Source organism: Ranitomeya imitator, chromosome 2, assembly GCF_032444005.1.
Source record: "Ranitomeya imitator isolate aRanImi1 chromosome 2, aRanImi1.pri, whole genome shotgun sequence".
Lineage (NCBI taxonomy): Eukaryota > Metazoa > Chordata > Amphibia > Anura > Dendrobatidae > Ranitomeya > Ranitomeya imitator.
The window spans coordinates 355,323,609-355,344,612 of record NC_091283.1 but is presented as its reverse complement, the minus strand read 5'-3'; the positions used below and the strand labels follow the sequence as shown (position 1 = coordinate 355,344,612).

General features: G+C 45.9%; 1 protein-coding gene across 2 annotated transcripts in view; it reads right to left on the bottom strand.

Annotated features, from left to right (window-relative positions):
• The window catches only part of LOC138663794 (oocyte zinc finger protein XlCOF22-like), a 31,287-nt gene extending 11,424 nt beyond the window's left edge, over positions 1-19,863 (bottom strand). The window contains exons 1-6 of one of the 2 annotated variants that reach the window (XM_069750136.1): positions 19,820-19,863; positions 16,232-16,382; positions 15,923-16,102; positions 15,715-15,838; positions 15,230-15,324; positions 14,942-15,032 (exon numbers count right to left, since the gene is read on the bottom strand). In XM_069750136.1, the coding sequence (XP_069606237.1) occupies positions 14,942-15,032; positions 15,230-15,324; positions 15,715-15,838; positions 15,923-16,102; positions 16,232-16,309 (568 nt within the window). In that variant the 5' untranslated portion in view covers positions 16,310-16,382; positions 19,820-19,863. Of the gene's footprint in view, positions 1-14,941; positions 15,033-15,229; positions 15,325-15,714; positions 15,839-15,922; positions 16,103-16,231; positions 17,517-19,819 lie in introns of those variants that run through there. The other variant, XM_069750137.1, reaches the window with a different exon arrangement.
• Positions 19,864-21,004: the final 1,141 nt, after the last annotated feature.

Here is a 21,004-nt window from a genome sequence, read left to right as displayed (position 1 = left end):
GCTCCAGCCATATGTTCTCGCATCCTGCCCTCATGAGTATCCATTCTACACCATATGATCTCCCCATCCTGCCCCATCAGTCTCCATCGTATCCATCCTGCCCCATGATCCAATCCTGCCCCATGTCTTTCATTCTGCCCCGTGTCTCCAATCATGCCCCGTATCTACATTCTGCCCATGCCTCAAGTCCTGCCACCAGTGTGTCCAGCAATCTGCCCCAGTGTGTCCAGCATATTACCCCCAGGTTGTCCAGCAATCTGCCCCAGTGTGTCCAGCATATTACCCCCAGGTTGTCCAGCAATCTGCCCCAGTGTGTCCAGCATATTACCCCCAGTGTGTCCAGCAATCTGCCCCAGTATGTCCAGCAATCTGCCCCAGGGTCTCCAGCGATCTGCCCCAGTGTCCAGCATATTACCCCCAGTGTGTCCAGCATATTACCCCCAGGTTGTCCAGCAATCTGCCCCAGTGTGTCCAGCATATTACCCCCAGTGTGTCCAGCAATCTGCTCCAGTATGTCCAGCAATCTGCCCCAGTGTGTCCAGCATTGCCCCAGTGTGTCCTGCATTGCCCCCAGTGTGTCCAGCATTGCCCCCAGTGTGTCCAGCATTGCCCCCAGTGTGTCCAGAAATCTGCCCCATGGTCTCCAGCATTGCCCCAGTGTGTCCAGCATTGCCCCCAGTGTGTCCAGCGATCTGCCCCAGTATCCAGCATATTACCCCCAGTGTGTCCAGCATATTACCCCCAGTTTGTCCAGCAATCTGCCCCAGTGTGTCCAGCATATTACCCCCAGTGTGTCCAGCATATTACCCCCAGGTTGTCCAGCAATCTACCCCAGTGTGTCCAGCATATTACCCCCAGTGTGTCCAGCAATCTGCCTCAGTATGTCCAGCAATCTGCCCCAGTGTGTCCTGCATTGCCCCCAGTGTGTCCTGCATTGCCCCCAGTGTGTCCTGCATTGCCCCCAGTGTGTCCAGAAATCTGCCCCAGTGTGTCCAGCATTGCCCCCAGTGTGTCCAGAGATCTGCCCCAGTGTCCAGCATTGCCCCAGTGTGTCCAGCAATCTGCCCCAGTGTGTCCAGCATTGCCCCCAGTGTGTCCAGCATTGCCCCCAGTGTGTCCAGAAATCTGCCCCAGGGTCTCCAGCATTGCCCCAGTGTGTCCAGCAATCTGCCCCAGTGTGCCCAGCAATCTGCCCCAGGGTCTCCAGCATTGCCCCAGTTTGTCCAGCATTGCCCCCAGTGTGTCCAGCAATCTGCCCCAGTGTCCAGGATTGCCCCAGCGTGTCCAGCAATCTGCCCGTGTCCAGCATTGCCCCAGCGTGTCCAGCAATCTGCCCCAGTGTCCAGCATTGCCCCAGTGTCCAGAAATCTGCCCCAGGGTCTCCAGCATTGCCCCAGTCTGTCCAGAAATCTGCCCCAGTCTGTCCAGAAATCTGCCCCAGTCTGTCCAGAAATCTGCCGCAGTCTGTCCAGAAATCTGCCCCAGTATGTCCAGAAATCTGCCCCAGGGTCTCCAGCATTGCCCCAGTCTGTCCAGAAATCTGCCCCAGTCTGTCCAGAAATCTGCCCCAGTCTGTCCAGAAATCTGCCGCAGTCTGTCCAGAAATCTGCCGCAGTCTGTCCAGAAATCTGCCCCAGTCTGTCCAGAAATCTGCCCCAGTATGTCCAGAAATCTGCCCCAGGGTCTCCAGCATTGCCCCCAGACAGACAGAGTCAGACAAAAAAAAAAAAAGTAAAATCCTCACCTCTCCCGTTCCCAGCGCAGGTCCGGTGCACTCAACGTCTCTCCGGCTCTGCAACGCTCAGGACAGAGGCTGAGCGCGCAGTGATGACGTCATCGCACCCTCTGCCCTGAGACGTCGCAGAGTCAGAGGGCGCTGAAGACGCTGCAGCTACCGCGCAGCCGCAGGAACCAGGAGAGGTGAGTATTAGCGCTGGCACGGGGGGGGGCCGAAGATTTAAAGGGCACACATTTTTTTTTTTTCCCTCCTCCTGCAGCGCCGGCCGCGGCCTGGTGACCCGCCCCCTGCAGTGTGCCGCCCGGGGCGGCCCGCCCCCCCTGCACCCCCTTTCCTACGCCACTGGCTACCTGCTTCTATATACCACCTACCACTGCTATCTGCCTCTATATACCACTACCTGCTTCTATATACCACCTACCACAACTATCTGCCTCTATATACCACTGCTATCTGCCTCTATATACCACCTACCACTGCTATCTGCCTTTATATACCACCTACTACTGCTGCCTGGCTCTATATACCACTGCTACCTGTTTCTATATACCACCTACCACTGCTATCTGCCTCTATATCAGGGGTGTCAAACTGCATTCCTCGAGGGCCGCAAACCATGCGTGTTTTCAAGATTTCCTTAGCTTTGCACAAGGTGCTGCAATCATTATGTGTGTAGGTGATTAAATTATCACCTGTGCAGTACAAGGAAATCCTGAAAACATGACTTGTTTGCAGCCCTCGAGGAATGCAGTTTGACACCCCTGCTCTATATACCACTGCTACCTGCTTCTATATACCACCTACCACTGCTATCTGCCTCTATATACCACTGCTATCTGCCTTTATATACCACAGCTACCTGCTTCTATATACCACCGCTATCTGCCTCTATATACCACTGCTACCTGCTTCTATATACCACCTACCACTGCTATCGGCCTCTGTATACCACTGCTATCTACCTCTATATACCACTACCTGCTTCTATATACCACCTACTACTGCTATCTGTCTCTATATACCACTGCTACCTGCTTCTATATACCACCTACCACTGCTATCTGCCTCTATATACCACTGCTACCTGCTTCTACAGTCATGGCCAAAAGTATTGACACCCCTGCAATTCTGTCAGATAATACTCATTTTCTTCCTGAAAATGATTGCAAACACAAATTATTTGGTATTATTATCTTCATTTAATTTGTCTTAAATGAAAAAACACAAAAGAGAATGAAGCAAAAAGCAAAACATTGATCATTTCACACAAAACTCCACAAATGGCCCAGATAAAAGTATTGGCACCCTCAGCCTAATACTTGGTTGCACAACCTTTAGCAAAAATAACTGCGACCAACCGCTTCCGGTAACCATTAATGAGTTTCTTACAATGCTCTGCTGGAATTTTAGACCATTCTTCTTTGGCAAACTGCTCCAGGTCCCTGATATTTGAAGGGTGCCTTCTCCAAACTGCCATTTTTAGATCTCTCCACAGGTGTTCTATAGGATTCAGGTCTGGACTCATTGCTGGCCACCTTAGAAGTCTCCAGTGCTTTCTCTCACACCATTTTCTAGTGCTTTTTGAAGTGTGTTTTGGGTCATTGTCCTGCTGGAAGACCCATGACCTCTGAGGGAGACCCAGCTTTCTCACACTGGGCTGTTATGGACCTGGTGGTTAGAAGCACAAGACAAGCTCTGGGAAGTGGGAACTCTGCTGACCGCAACCCCTAATCCTATCACACAACTAGAAATAGCCGTGGAGCGCACCTAACACGGCCTAGACGCCTCTTCACAGCCTAAGAGCTAACTAGCCCTAGAAATAGAAAATAAAGCCTACCCTGCCTCAGAGAAATTCCCCAAAGGAAAAGGCAGCCCCCCACATATTGACTGTGAGTAAAGATGAAAGTCACAAACACAGAAATGAAACAGGTTTCAGCAAAGAGAGGCCCGACTTACTAAACAGACTGAGGATAGGAAAGGTATCTTTGCGGTCAGCACAAAAAACTACAAAAAGACCACGCAGAGTGTGCAAAAAGACCTCCGCACCGACTCACGGTGCGGAGGTGCCACTCTGCATCCCAGAGCTTCCAGCTAGCAAAACTAAATCATGATAGCAAGCTGGACCAGAAAACAATGAACAAATAATAACTAGCAGGGACTTAGCTTCTGCTGGAGTAGACAGGTCACCAGAAAGATCCAAGAGCGAACTGAACCAGTACAAGAACATTGACAGCTGGCATGGAGTAACGATCTGAGTGGAGTTAAATAGAGCAGCCAGCCAACGAATAAACTCCGTCACCTGTGGAAGGAACCTCAGAAGCAGCAGCACCACTCACAGCCACCAGAGGGAGTCCATGGACAGAACTCGCCGAAGTACCATTCATGACCACAGGAGGGAGTTCGATAACAGAATTCACAACACTGGGCCCTACATTATGCTGCAAAATTTGATGGTAGTCTTCAGACTTCATAATGCCATGCACACGGTCAAGCAGTCCAGTGCCAGACGAAGCAAAGCAACCCCAAAACATCAGGGAACCTCCGCCATGTTTGACTGTAGGGACCGTGTTCTTTTCTTTGAATGCCTCTTTTTTTCTCCTGTAATCTCTATGTTGATGCCTTTGCCCAAAAAGCTCTCCTTTTGTCTCATCTGAACAGAGAACATTCTTCCAAAACGTTTTAGGCCCTTTCAGGTAAGTTTTGGCCAACTCCAGCCTGGCTTTTTTATGTCTCGGGGTAAGAAGTGGGGTCTTCCTGAGTCTCCTACCTTACAGTCCCTTTTCATTCAGATGCCAACGGATAATACGGGTTGACACTGTTGTACCCTTGGACTGCAGGGCAGCTTGAACTTCTTTGGATGTTAGTCGGGGTTCTTTATTCAACATCCGCACAATCTTACGTTGAAATCTCTTGTCAATTTTTCTTTTCCGTCCACATCTAGGGAGGTTAGCCACAGTGCCATGGGCTTTAAACTTCTTGATGACACTGCGCATGGTAGACACAGGAACATTCAGGTCTTTGGAGATGGACTTGTAGCCTTGAGATTGCTCATGCTTCCTCACAATTTGGTTTCTCAAGTCCTCAGACAGTTCTTTGGTCTTCTTTCTTTTCTCCATGCTCAATGTGGTACACACAAGGACACAGGACAGAGGTTGAGTCAACTTTAATCCATGTCAACTGGCTGCAAGTGTGATTTAGTTATTGTCAACACCTGTTAGGTGCCACAGGTAAGTTACAGGTGCTGTTAATTACACAAATTAGAGAAGCATCACATGATTTTTCGAACAGTGCCAATACTTTTGTCCACCCCCTTTATATTTGGTGTGGAATTATATCCAATTTGGCTGTAGGACAATTCTTTTTGTGTTTTTTCACTTAAGACAAATTAAATGAAGATAATAATACGAAATAATTTGTGTTTGCAATCATTTTCATGAAGAAACTGAGTATTATCTAACAGAATTGCAGGGGTGTGAATACTTTTGGCCATGACTGTATATACCACAGCTATCTGCCTCTATATACCACTGTTACCTGCTCCTATTTACCACCTGCCTCGATATACCACCTGCCTCGATATACCACCTGCCTCGATATACCACCTGCCTCGATATACCACCTGCCTCGATATACCACCTGCCTCGATATACCACCTGCCTCGATATACCACCTGCCTCGATATACCACCTGCCTCGATATACCACCTGCCTCGATATACCACCTGCCTCGATATACCACCTGCCTCGATATACCACCTGCCTCGATATACCACCTGCCTCGATATACCACCTGCCTCGATATACCACCTGCCTCGATATACCACCTGCCTCGATATACCACCTGCCTCGATATACCACCTGCCTCGATATACCACCTGCCTCGATATACCACCTGCCTCGATATACCACCTGCCTCGATATACCACCTGCCTCGATATACCACCTGCCTCGATATACCACCTGCCTCGATATACCACCTGCCTCTGTCCTGTGTATCTAATCCTGTCCTGTGTGACAGTGACTGCTGAGCTGTGTATCTAATCCAGTCCTGTGTACAGTATCACACAGGATAGGATTAGATACACGGCTCAGCAATCAGTATCACACAGGACAGGATTATATACACAGGACAGGATTAGATACACAGGACAGGATTAGATACACGGCTCAGCAGTCAGTATCTAATCCTTTCCTATGCACTCCTCTCTACCCATGGGTCGCTCTCCCTCCTATGCACTCCTCTCCCCCTGCATGTCTTTCCCCATTGTAGTTTATTATTTTTGTTGCAGGAGACGAGGGAGTCGGGGATTATGCGTTTGGTAACTATGGTTTAATTAAGATTAATAAAGGACTTTATTATGGCCGTGTCTTTATTTACAATACAACTATAGAATTAGTAATGGATGGGTGCCTTATTGACGCCTCTCCATTACTAAGCCGTGAGCTTGATGTCACCGGACAATATAAAGGAGACATCAACCCCACAACTATGAACCCCACTTGCTACCACTACAGGGCAAGTGGGAATATCAGGCAAAGTGCCAGAAAAGGCGCATCTAATAGGCGGCTGAGAGCTGATGTTTTTAGCCTGGGGGGGACAATATCAATGGCCCCTTCCAAGGCTATTAATGTCAGCCCGCAGCAGTCTGCATAGCATTTGCTGGTTATTAATTATAGGGAGCCCCCCCATGTCTTTTTTGGGGGGTGTCCCCATTTTAACAGCCAGTAAAGGCTAAGTATACAGTTGTGAGTGTGAGCACACTACCCCCCCCCCCATAGACCAGTATACTGCTCTCCTGAAATACTCTGTGCTCCTGTCACCCTGCTCCTTCCACCATACATCTGTGACCTCCCTAGACCAGCAAAATACCATATGGATCACGTATGATGCCACCATATATAATTATCACATAATACTCCCATAAAGACCACACATTATGCCGCTATATATTATATATATATATATATATATCATACATAATACTGCCATATAGATCACACATGATGCCGCCAAGCATTGTGTGATCTATATGACGGTATTATATACGATCTATGTGGCGGTATTATGTGTGATCTATGTGGCGGTATTATGTGTGATCTATGTGGCGGTATTATGTGTGATCTATGTGGCGGTATTATGTGTGATCTATGTGGCGGTATTATGTGTGATCTATGTGGTGGTATTATGTGTGATCTATGTGGTGGTATTATGTGAGAACTATATAACAGTATTATGTGTGATCTATATGGTTGTATTATCTTCAGAAAGGGACCCATTCTAGGGTGGTTCGGGCTGAGCACCTGCACACGGGTCTGGGGTAATAGAGGGGGCAGCATGACCTCCAGTTAGGTGCAGTCAGGGGAGGGCTGGTGAGGCAGCTGATGAGAGGGGTCTCATTTTTATCATTACTATGTGGCTACATTTCCCCCCAGTCTGTTTCCCAGCGTCACCCCGTACTGCGCCTGTAGCCTCGCTTTCACACATCGCCAGGACAGGATCTGAAGAGGGGGATGGGGTCTTTGCATGCAATGTCTGGATCAGAACAGGCCATCAATCAGCAGAAATGTTTCCTGGATTTTTGTGGAGCAGTCGGTCCATCCATGTGTATAAAAGACAGCGCTCTATGTAAATCCCTGGCTGCTCCGTGCACCCATCAGGGTGCCCCCCCATAGACCTGCACACTGCTCTCCTGAAATACTCTGTGCTGCTGTCACCCTGCTCCCTCCACCATATATCTCCCAGAATCCTTGCTGCCTGCATCCTCTGTGACTGTTTACTTGTCAGTATAACTTTGCAGTCACCAACAAAATGGCTGCTCACAGTGTTCCAGAATCCTCTCTTATGCCTTAGCAAACACCCAGAAGGGGAGGAGAGGAGACATCACACACGTCAGCAGACTCCGCCCATAATTACTGCAGTGCAGTAATGTGAGCTAGTTGTACACTAGGTTTTTGTCAAATTTCAGTAGCTGCTCCCCCTAGTGTTTAAAAGTGGAAACGCCAAACTTTTTAAAATTATTTTTCCTATTTTACTAAATTATAAACAAATGATAATATTTTTTTAAGAAAATGTAAACATTAATTCTTTACATTTTTCAATTGCTGGAATTTTTTTTATGGCACCTTCCCTTTAATACCATTTTGGTGTAGATTTGAAGTTTTGATCACCTGATATTGCATTTTAATGCAATGTTGCGGCGACCAACAAACCATAATTCTGGCATTTTGGCTTTTGTCTCGTTACGCTGTTTACCGATCAGATTTATTCATTTTATCTATTGATAGATCAGGCAATTGTGAACGCAGGCATACCAAAAATGTGCATTATTTCATTGTTTCGTTTTGAATGGGGGTGATTTAAATTTTTATATTTTTTTTATTTTTCTTACATTTTTAAAAACATTTTTTTTTTACCAGCTTTAACCCCTTACCGGCATCGGACGTACTATACCGTCCGATGCCGGCTCCCCTGCTTTGATGCAGGGCTCCGCGGTGAGCCCGCACCAAAGCCGGGACATGTCAGCTGTTTTGAACAGCTGACATGTGCCCGTAATAGGCGCGGGCAGAATCGCGATCTGCCCGCACCTATTAACTAGTTAAATGCCGCTGTCAAACGCAGACAGCGGCATTTAACTACCGCTTCCGGCCGGGCGGCCGGAAATGACGTTATCGCCGACCCCCGTCACATGATCGGGGGTCGGCGATGCTTGTATATTGTAACCATAGAGGTCCTTGAGACCTCTATGGTTACTGATTGCCCGTCGCTGTGAGCGCCACCCTGTGGTCGGCGCTCACAGCACACGTGCAATTCTGCTACATAGCAGCGATCAGCAGATCGCTGCTATGTAGCAGAGCCGATCGGGTTGTGCCTGCTTCTAGCCTCTCATGGAGGCTATTGAAGCATGGCAAAAGTTAAAAAAAAAAAGTTTAAAAAAATGTGAAAAAAATAAAAAAAACATAAAAGTTTAAATCACCCCCCTTTCGCCCCAATCAAAATAAATCAATAAAAAAAATATCAAATCTACGCATATTTGGTATCGCCGGGCTCAGAATCGCCCGATCTATCAAATAAAAAAAAGTATTAACCTGATCGCTAAACAGCGTAGCGGGAAAAAAACTCGAAACGCCAGAATTACGTTTTTTTGGTCGCTGCGACATTGCATTAAAATGCAATAACGGGCGATCAAAAGAACGTATCTGCACCGAAATGCTATCATTAAAAACGTCATCTCGGCACGCAAAAAATAAGCCCTCAACCGACCCCAGATGATGAAAAATGGAGACGCTACGAGTATCGGAAAATGGCGCAATTTTTTTTTTTTTTTAGCAAAGTTTGGAATTTTTTTTCCCAACTTAGATAAAAAATAACCTAGTCATGTTAGGTGTCTATGAACTCGTACTGACCTGGAGAATCATAATGGCAGGTCATTTTTAGCATTTAGTGAACCAGCAAAAAAGCCAAACAAAAAACAAGTGTGGGACTGCACTTTTTTTGCAATTTCACCGCACTTGGAATTTTTTTCCCGTTTTCTAGTACACGACATGCTAAAACCAATGATGTCGTTCAAAAGTACAACTCGTCCCGCAAAAAATAAGCCCTCACATGGCCAAATTGACGGAAAAATAAAAAAGTTATGGCTCTGGGAAGGAGGGGAGCGAAAAACGAACACGGAAAAACGAAAAATCCCCCGGTCATGAAGGGGTTAATAGTCTCCAAGGGGGACTAGAAGCTCTCTTATCCGATCGCCTGTGGTACACACAGGGCTTCAGCCCTGCTGTGTGTAGTTAAAGTGTTCTCTTGCTATGAGCGCCGACCGCTGGTTGGTGCTCATAGATATCCAGTTATGACAACCACAGGGATCTCCTGCAGACACCGAGTTGTCATGCCAACCCATCAGCGACCCGCAGTCATGAGACATGGGTGTCGATGGGCGGGGTTTGTGATGCGCCTCAGGAGCAAAAATGTTAAATGCCATTGTCACAGACTGACAGCGGCTTTAACATATTAACATCAGAGGGTGGATCGTGATTCCACCCGCGGCTGTTGGGGTTACCAGGACAATTTTTTTCAATGCTGACCATTGTCACTTTATGAGGCTGTAATTCTAGAACACTTTAACACATCCCAGCAATTCGGAGACTGTTTTTCATGACACGTAATTGATGCAAGTGGCAAATTATGGTCGCTAATATTTGCATTTTTTATGAAAATACCGACAATTTGCCCCAAAAAAGTGAACATTTTGCAATTTTCAAATTTTTACTTTGTATGCCCTTAAATCAGAGAGTTATCACACAAAATAGTTCATAAATAACATTTACCACATTTCTGCTTCACATCAGCATAATTTTTCAAACAATTGTTTTGTTAGGAAGATAGAAGGGTTAAAAGTTTATAAGCAAATTCAATAAAAAAAAAAAAAAATTATTAACAAAACCAATTTTTTCAGGGTCCACATCCCCTTTCAAGTGACCTTGAGGGGCTTATATGACAGAATATACCCCAAAGTGACACCATTTTAAAAAGTACACTCCTTAAAGTGCTCAAAATCACATTCAAGAACTTATTAAAACACTATGGGCTTCACAGGAATTAGAGCAATGTGGAAGGAAAAAAATGAAAATTTTACCTCAAAAATATTGCTTTAGTCCTAAGTTTTGCATTTTTGAAAACTAACAGGAGAAAATGGATGGTACAAATTGTTAAAAAGTTTCTCCCAAGTACACAGATATGAGCACCATTCAAGTTTTGGAGCTCAAAAATGGCTGGAATAGATAGCGGATGCCATGTCACGTTTGGCACTCTCCGCCATACGGATCTTCTTCAGATTGTTCAGATTTTGGGGTTGTGTGTTTCAGGTCTTTGTCATGTAGGAAGAACCAACCATGACCCATCTTCAATGCTCTTACTGAGAGAAGGAGGTTCTTGGTCAAAATCTTGCAATACATAGTTACATAGTTATTAAGGTTGAAGGAAGACTTTAAGTCCATCTAGCTCAACCCATAGCCTAACCTAACATGCCCTAACATGTTGATCCAGAGGAAGGCAAAAAAAAACCCATGTGGCAAAGAGTAAGCTCCACATTGGGGAAAAAAATTCCTTCCCGACTCCACATACGGCAATCAGACTAGTTCCCTGGATCAACGCCCTATCAAGGAATCTAGTATATATACCCTGTAACATTATACTTTTCAAGAAATGTATCCAGTCCCCTCTTAAATTTAGTAATGAATCACTCATTACAACATCATACAGCAGAGAGTTCCATAGTCTCACTGCTCTTACAGTAAAGAATCCGCGTCTGTTATTATGCTTAAACCTTCTTTCCTCCAGACGTAGAGGATGCCCCCTTGTCCTTGTTTCAGGTCTATGATTAAAAAGATCATTAGAAAGGTCTTTGTACTGTCCCCTCATATATTTATACATTAAAATAAGATCACCCCTTAGCCTTCGTTTTTCCAAACTAAAAATAGCCCCAAGTGTAATAACCTATCTTGGTATTGCAGACCCCTCAGTCCTCTAATAACCTTGGTCGCTCTTCTCTGCACCCGCTCTAGTTCAGCTATGTCTTTCTTATACACCGGAGACCAGAACTGTGCACAGTATTCTAAGTGTGGTCGAACTAGTGACTTGTATAGAGGTAAAATTATGTTCTCCTCATGAGCATCTATGCCTCTTTTAATGCATCCCATTATTTTATTTGCCTTTGTAGCAGCTGCCTGACACTGGCCACTGAATATGAGTTTGTCATCCACCCATACACCCAGGTCTTTTTCATTGATGGTTTTGCCCAGAGTTTTAGAATTAAGCACATAATTATACATCTTATACTTCTACCCAAGTGCATGATCTTACATTTATCCCCATTAAAGCTCATTTGCCATTTATCAGCCCAAGCTTCTAGTTTACATAAATCATCCTGTAATATAAAATTGTCCTCCTCTGTATTGATTACCCTGCAGAGTTTAGTGTCATCTGCAAATATTGAAATTCTACTCTGAATGCCCCCTACAAGGTCATTAATAAATATGTTAAAAAGAAGAGGGCCCAATACTGACCCCTGTGGTACCCCACTGCTAACCGCGACCCAGTCCGAGTGTGCTCCATTAATAACCACCCTTTGTTTCCTATCCCTGAGCTAGCTCTCAACCCACTTGCACATATTTTTCCCTATCCCCATTATTCTCATTTTATGTATCAACCTTTTGTGTGGCACCATATCAAAAGCTTTTGAAAAGTCCATATACACTACATCCACTGGGTTCCCTTGGTCCAGTCCGGAACTTACTTCTTCATAGAAACTGATCAAATTAGTCTGATATGAACGGTCCCTAGTAAACCCGTGCTGATACTGGGTCACGAGGTTATTCCTCTTCAGATACTCCAGCATAGCATCCCTTAGAATGCCCTCCAGGATTTTACCCACAGTAGAGGTTAAGCTTACTGGCCTATAATTTCCGAGTTCAGTTTTTGTCCCCTTTTTGAATATTGGCACCACATTTGCTATACGCCAGTCCTGTGGTACAGACCCTGTTATTATGGAGTCTTTAAAGATTAAAAATAATGGTCTATCAATGACTGTACTTAATTCCTGCAGTACTCAGGGGTGTATCCCATCCGGGCCTGGAGATTTGTCAATTTTAGTGATTTTTAGACACCGCCGCACTTCCTGTTGGGTTAAGCAGGTGACATTTAATAGGGAATTTTTTATCACTGGTCATTTTGTCTGCCATGGGATTTTCTTGTGTAAATACTGATGAAAAAAAGTCATTTAGCATATTGGCTTTTTCCTCATCCACCATTTCACCCAGACTATTTTTAAGGGGGCCAACACAATCATTTTTTAGTTTCTTACTATTTATGTAGTTAAAGAATATTTTGGGATTATTTTTACTCTCTCTGGCAATGAGTCTCTCTGTCTCAATCTTAGCTGCCTTGATTTGCTTTTTACGGAATTTATTTAAATTTTCTGTATTTATTTAATGCCTCATCACTACCTACTTCCTTTAATTATCTAAATGCTTTCTTTTTGTCACTTATTGCGCCCCTTACAGATCTATTTAGCCATATTGGTTTCCTCCTATTTCGAATATGTTTATTCCCATACGGTATATACTGTGCACAGGTCCTATCCAGGATGCTAATAAATGTCTCCCATTTTCTTTGTGTATTTTTATGTCTCAGGATATCGTCCCAGTTAATTGCACCAAGATCCTCTCTCATCCGTTGGAAATTTGCCCTCCTGAAGTTTAGTGTCCTTGTAACCCCTCTACTACACATCTTATTAAAGGATACATGAAAACTTATTATTTTGTGATCACTATTTCCCAAGTAACCCCCAACCCTTATATTTGCTATGCGGTCTGGCCTGTTGGTTAATATTAGGTCTAGAAGTGCCCCCCTTCTTGTTGGGTCCTGAACCAGTTGTGAAAGGTAATTGTCTCTCATAGTTGTCAAAAACCGATTACCTTTGCTGGAACTGCCGGTTTCTGTTCCCCAATCTATTTCAGGGTAGTTGAAGTCCCCCATAATAATGACTTCTCCTTGAGTCGCAGCTTCATCTATTTGCTTTACGAGGATATTCTCCATTGCTTCCATTATTTTTGAAGATTTATAACAAACCCCTATCAGTAATTTATTATTTTTTCCCCCTCTCTTTATCTCCACCCACAGGGATTCTACATTTTTATTAAATTCACCTATATTATCACGCAGGATGGGTTTTAAGGACGATTTTACATATAGACACACCCCACCCCCTCGCTTATCTGTACGGTCATTTCTGAACAGACTATAACCCTGTAAATTAACAGCCCAGTCATGGCTCTCATCCAGCCACGTTCCAGATATCCCCACCATGTCAAAATTATGCTCCAACAACATCAGTTCTAATTCGTCCATTTTGTTGGCGAGGCTTCTGGCATTAGTATACATGCACTTGATGTTCCTCTCTGTACCTCTATTCTTTCTTAAATTATTAACTGTTCTAACCCCACCTCCCATGCCACCGCCACCCCCAACTTCCTTATTTGTGCCCAGGTCTCTGTCTGCACTATCTTCCCCTCCTATAAATTAAATACACTCCCCCCAATCCCTAGTTTAAACACTCCTCCAACCTTCTAGCCATTTTCTCCCCCAGCACAGCTGCACCCTTCCCCATTGAGGTGCAGCCCGTCCCTAGCGTAGAGCCTGTAGCCAACTGAGAAGTCGGCCCAGTTCTGTAGGAACCCAAACCCCTCCTTCCTACACCAATTCTTGAGCCACTTATTAACCTCCCTAATCTCCCGTTGCCTCTCTGGCGTGGCACGTGGTACAGGCAGTATTTCGGAAAATACCATGTTGGAGGTCCTTGCTTTCAGCTTGCAGCCTAATTCCCTGAAATCTTTAAGGACCTTCCACCTACCTCTAACTTTGTCATTTGTGCCAATGTGCACCATGACCGCTGGGTCCTCACCAGCCCCTCCCAGTAATCTGTCCACCCGATCAGCGATGTGTCGGACTCGAGCGCCAGGTAGGCAGCACACTGTTCGACGATCCCTGTCTTTGTGACAGATTGCCCTATCTGTTCCCCTAATAATTGAGTCCCCCACTACCAGCACCTGTCTGGCGTGCCCTGCTCTCCTATTTCCCTCCTTACTGGAGCAGTCACTCCCCCGGCTTTACATACATGACTCCATCCATTCTCCCTTCAATATGGTGCAGTCGTCCTGTCTCCTTTGCAAAACAGCATCCCTAAAGTATGATGCTTCCTCCACCATGCTTCACAGTTAGTGTTCTTGGGGTTGTACTCATCGTTCTTCTTCCGGAGTTGTATTCCCTTGACAAAGTGGTAGGTTCTGTGTGACCACCAGGCTGTGTATCCTTGACACCCATTATAACAACTTTTTCAACTGACTTTATAACTTGTCAGCACATTCTACGTATGCTGGCATTGGGCTTTGTAATTTACAAATCTGGACAGTTAAGAGTCAGTGTCTTCTAATTACAGGGGGTAGGTGGATCCTCCAAGCTGCAAGCTCTATAGAAGGGTTTTCAATGCCCAAAGTAATAGAAAAGTTTTGGGTGGGGGAACATGCAGAGGTCTAATGGCAGAATGGTGATCACATGATTATAATAGGTCTGGACTACACCACTGATAAAGCAGTGAAAGCTGATGGCTGAGAAGAATCTATGACATCTCTGCATTTAGTGGCCACTACTCACGTGGGTTGCTATCTGTAGGAATCTCCTCTTTACACTGCTCATCACTCCTCACATATGTCTCTGTAGTAATAATATGGGTCAGATCTTCACTCTGAAACAAATATTGCAAAAGTCACAGAGATGGAAAAGTCCCATCTATCATCAGCTCTAATCCTGCCATCTCCACCGTTCTCATTACACAAGTATAAAACATATAATACTGGGGGATAAATCAAAACTGAGCACAAGACCTTCACAGCCGTCTACACATCATAGGGGAGGATCTCATGACGCCTTCTCTCCATCTACCTGATGATCCTGAGGAACATTGGGATCTTCTGGTTTACAGTCCTGTAGAAGAAGAGGATGGGGACTTCTCTCTGGTGTTGTCTCACTGGATAGAACTGAAAGAAACACATATAGTGACTGAATTCATTCTTTACATACAGATAATTATAGGCATCACTAGTCCTGTCTAGTGATGAACGAGTATACTCGGGTTTTCCAGAGCACGCTCGGGTGGTCTCAGAGTTTTTATGACTGCTCGGAGATTTAGTTTTCCTTGCCACAGCTGGATGCTTTGTGGCTACTAGACAGCTTGATTACATGTGGAGATTCCATAGCAACCAGGCAACCCCCACATGTACTCAGGTTGGTTAGCAGCCGTAAATCATCCCACTGTGGCAAGGAAAACCAAATCTCTGAGCAGTCATAAATACTTGTAGACCACCCGAGCGTGCTCGGGAAAACCCGAGCAATGAGTATACTCGATCATCACTAGTCCTGTCTATTACCTGGTGATGTGAGGGGCTGGGGAACCTCCATCATGATGTCCTTGTATAGATCTTTGTGTTCTTCTAAATACTCCCACTCCTCCATGGAGAAATAGACAGCGACATCCTGACACCTTATAGGAACCTGACACATACAATGATATCATCCACCCGATCCCATTATAGTGTTACATAGTGTATAATGTCCCAGCATTCCCAGCAGTGTCACCTCTCCAGAAAGCAGCTCAATCATCTTGTAGGTGAGTTCTAAGATCTTCTGGTCATTCATTTCCTCTTGTATCAGGGGGTGAAGTGGAGGTTCCATCATTGGGCTCACGGGTCTTTTCCATCCATAAGAAACAGGGGCCAGACAGCACTCACTTGAGGTCTTCTTCACTACTATGTAATCCTGGTTATGGAGAGACACATTAATAAATCTCACTACAGACATTTCCAGAGTCCTCACCTCTCCAGTTCTGTCCATCTGTTATTTCCATAGATAAGAATGATGTAATGTGACGTCATCAGAATCTCTCACCTCTCCAGTAAGCCGGAAGAGGATCTCTAGGGTGAGATGTAATAGCCTCTCTGACATTTTGTCATTGTCCATATCCATCCTTGATGGGTAAATTAGAAAAATTCTCTAAATATAGAAGATCTCCACTAAGAAGATCCGATATTGTAGGGACCTTGATGTGAAAAAGAAGAGACAGATGAAACAAAATAAAGAATCCCATGTAATAATACAATAATAATCTATTTATATAGCACCAACATATTCTGCAGCGCTTTACAGTTTTTGCACATATTATAATCGCTGTCCCCGATGGGGCTCACAATTTAAATTACCTATCAGTATGTCTTTGGAATGTGAGAGAAAACCGGAGTATCCGAAGGAAACCCTGAATGCTGGCTTGAAGGACATCCAAAGAACCTGTCATTTTACAGGATACCGGCTTAGGGGACCACGGCCCCGGTTGAAAGAATACAGATCTGCTCTATTGACCATCGCCAAACCATGGATTCCTTTGACGAAGCCAGGTTGTGACCCACCGGTCAACTGGCCTTGTACCTCAATGGACTGTCAATTTTCCAAGCTTGTTGTTACATCCTCTCGGCCCTGGAAGCTGAAGTAAGGTCGGGACCCTCTGGTCAACTGGCCTTGTACTTCAATGGACTGTCATCTTCCTAAGTTTGTTGTTACTGCCTCTCTGTGTGCGTGCTACAGGTGGGGTAGTCAGGCCTGGAAGCTCTAAAGTAACAGCTGCTCTTACTCTTATCCCAGCAAGTCAGCAGAATTCCAGTTATCACATTTAAATTTATATCATTATAAAAGAATTCAGCATGCGTATCAGTCACAATGTTGGAGAAAACTTATTGAGATCCAGATTGATATCACGCTGGCTTCCATTTTGGAGAACATTGTCCACAAATTTATGACTTTAGGTTACAGACAATGGACTTAAGGAGTAGATTCATCCAGAGAGGTTGCCCCAAAACAAATTTGGGTTCAGTTTTTATAATGCTCTTGATCAGGATAGACAATCACTCCTACACACCAGGGAAAGAGGGGACAATAAAAGAATAGTAAGGATTATAGACACGTTTGACAACCAAATCAGGTCTATCAGATAATAAAAAATCATACAGGAATGCAGCGAGCAGATACAGATGTAAGGGATATCATTCCAACTGATCCAAGTATCATCTACAGAAAAGGGAGATTTATCAGGGACTAGTCCACAGTTTCTATTACAAAAATGACACAGTACGGTATCTGCCTAGACCGTAGAACCTGTGGCACATTTATATGCGGTGACCGAGGTTTCTGTAACTGGATTAGACAGTGTAGGAGCTTCACTGTGGCGTCTTCAAACAGTTTCTAATCAGACATTTTGCGAACTGGAAAACAGGAGTTGTATATATGGCCACATGTACAACAACACTTGCAAAACACCAGATCATGAGACACAATGTGCACCTTTTATGCCAGATGTTTAAAAAAAAAAAATCTTTTGCTGCTGGGTTTCCATGCTACCTAAATGCCTAATAATGGGTCTGCAACGTACAAAAGTCTATCAGGCCGATCTAGAGGCAGTGGCCAATAAGTTCCCTCTTAAGGCTCCCATACACATTAGACTAAAGGTGGCAGAATCTGCTGATATCAGGGGAACTGGCCTCCAGCCATATGATAATCCTCTGCCAATGAGTAGCACAGTTGTGTGTGGGGGAGTCGGGAAAGACAGACATCAGCAGAATGACTGTCCGGCCAACAGTGATCTCATGTGCATGGGGCCATTAGTATCACACTGACAGGCAGGGATAATACCCCGCACTACAGTAGTACAGGGCATCACCGGAGCCATCAGAGGCTTGTATGCTGTATGATCGCACTAATGAGGAGTGTGGAGAAAAGCTGAAAAAGAAAAATAAATATCACAGTTTTAGGAAGAGAGAAATAATATTCTCCATTATTGATGAGGACAGAGAGAAGACATCTTCTATATATCTGAGGTAACAGAGAGACAACATCCATTATTGTATCTGAGGCAGAAAGACAGAGGCAGAGAGCGTCCTCCATTATATCTGGGGCACAGAGAGGGGGAGTGCTGTGTTCCCCATAGACACCTCCCAATATATCACCATGACAGCCGGGGCCTAACAATGGGGTCCTAGATTAAATTATAAAGAGAAAACAACAAGGTAAAATCTAGCTACATTCACTAAAGAGAAAAAGTTCTACTGCTGGGATAATCTGTCCCCAGAATGTCTCCATTACATGTACAGCTCCCCCCGCAGATAACAGCCCCTCATACATCTATAGCACCGGCCCCGGGGCCACATCTCCAGCCCTGGGAAACTGATCCAGGAGGTCGGTGCTGTGTCCCGGGGGCATCTGTATCTGCACCAGGAGTGGGGGAAGGGAGGAGTTATTTATTAGGAGGTGGGTGACATATTGTGGGGGGTAACTTGTACTATCATAATGTGTGGGGGAGGGTGGCGGTACTGGGGGAACATTACACGGTGTGGGGGATGGCGGTACTGTGGGAACATTATACTGTGTGTGGGGGGATGGCGGTACTGTGGGAACATTATACTGTGTGGGGGGGGGAATGGCGGTACTGTGGGAATATTATACTGTGTGTGGGGGGAATGGCGGTACTGTGGGAACATTATACTGTGTGTGGGGGAATGGCAGTACTGGGGGGAACATTATACTGTGTGTGGAGGGATGGCGGTACTGTGGGAACATTATACTGTGTGTGGGGGGAATGGCGGTACTGTGGGAACATTATACTGTGTGTGGGGGAATGGCAGTACTGGGGGGAACATTATACTGTGTGTGGAGGGATGGCGGTACTGGGGAAACATACTGTGTGTGGGCGGTGGCAATACTGTGGGAACATTATATTGTGTGGGTGGATTGCGGTACTGTGGGAACATTATACTGTGTGGGTGGATTGCGGTACTGTGGGAACATTATACTGTGTGGGGGGGGATGGCTGTACTGGGGGAACATTATACTGTGGGGGGTGGCTGTACTGTGGGAACATTATACTGTGTGGGGGGGATGGCGGTACTGGGGGAACATTATACTGTGGGGGGATGGCAGTACTGTGGGAACATTATACTGTGTGGGGGGGATGGCGGTACTGGGGGAACATTATACTGTGGGGGGATGGCAGTACTGTGGGAACATTATACTGTGTGGGGGGGGATGGCGGTACTGGGGGAACATTATACTGTGGGGGGATGGCAGTACTGTGGGAACATTATACTGTGTGGGGGGATGGCGGTACTGGGGGAACATTATACTGTGGGGGATGGCGGTACTGGGGAACATTATACTGTGTGTGGGGGGATGGCGGTACTGTGGGAACATTATACTGTGGGAGATGGCGGTACTGGGGGAGGATTATACTGTGTGTGGCGGGATGGCGGTACTGGGGGAACATTATACTGTGTTGGGGGTAAGAGAGCAGCACTGTGCTGTGTGAGGAATACATGTTTCCTTACCGTCTTTCACAGTTGGGTGGTATGCATCTATCAGAGGCAGAGGATTAAAACGTTATGATTCTTATAAAGTGTCAACATAAAAGAGTAATGGGGAATCTCCAGCACCTACCTCCACCTGCAGAGCCGCACTCCACATATATGGCTGTTCTGTGCGCACAGGACCTGTGATGAGGTCACAGGAGGGGAGGAGTCAGGGGTCACATGATCAGGGGCCTCAGTGTATGCAGGACTGTGCTGTGCTGGTTGTCATGGTGCTGGATGAGGAGAAGTTTATGTGTGGGGTCAGGAGGGGTTTACAGGCTGGATGTAGCAGAGCCGTGTGTGTACGAGGTGTATGGACCGGAGCCGTGTATGTACGAGGTGTACGGAGCGGAGCTGCGTGTGTACGAGATGTGTGTGTACGAGGTGTACGGAGCAGAGCCATGTGAGTACAAGGTGTATGGAGCGGAGCCGTGTGTGTACAAGGTGTACGGAGCAGAGCCACGTTTGTACGAGGTGTGCGGAGCAATGTGTGTATGAGGTGTATGCAGCGGAGCCGTGTGTGTACGAGGTGTACGGAGCAGAGCAGCGTGTGTACGGAGCGGAGCCATGTGTGTATGGAGCTGAGCCATGTGTGTATGGAGCGGAGCCGCGTGTGTACGAGGTATACGGAGCGGAGCCGCGTGTGTACGAGGTGTACGGAGCAGAGCAGCGTGTGTACGGAGCGGAGCCATGTGTGTATGGAGCTGAGCCATGTGTGTACGGAGCGGAGCCGCGTGTGTACGAGGTGTACGGAGCGGAGCCGCGTGTGTACGAGGTATACGGAGCAGAGCAGCGTGTGTACGAGGTGTACGGAGCGGAGCCGTGTGTGTACGAGGTGTACGGAGCAGAGCAGCGTGTGTACGAGGTGTACGGAGCCGAGCAATGTTTGTACGAGGTGTACGGAGCTGAGACGCACGTATATTATTGTGTTCCCCGCCCTTGGCACACCCAGTTTTTCCCTTACAGCCTCATTTCCCCAGGGGTCGTCTCTCTCTCTCTTACAGATTTGGGACATCTTGGTAGAAGTCTCTCCTGGTCTCTTGCTGACACGGACTCTCGTTCCCGTTTCCAGCATCATTTGCCCCTTACAACGGGCACAATTCCTCCGCACCCCTTTTGTAAACAGTTTTATGTGTGGAATGTAACGTGGGATTTCTCTGCTTGGAGACAAATAGACGCCACACAGGAGGGAATTATCAACAGTCACTGTCCCCTTTCTGCCATTGGACGTACTATCCCATCGAGGTGACTTGGGCTCTAATTCCCATGGACG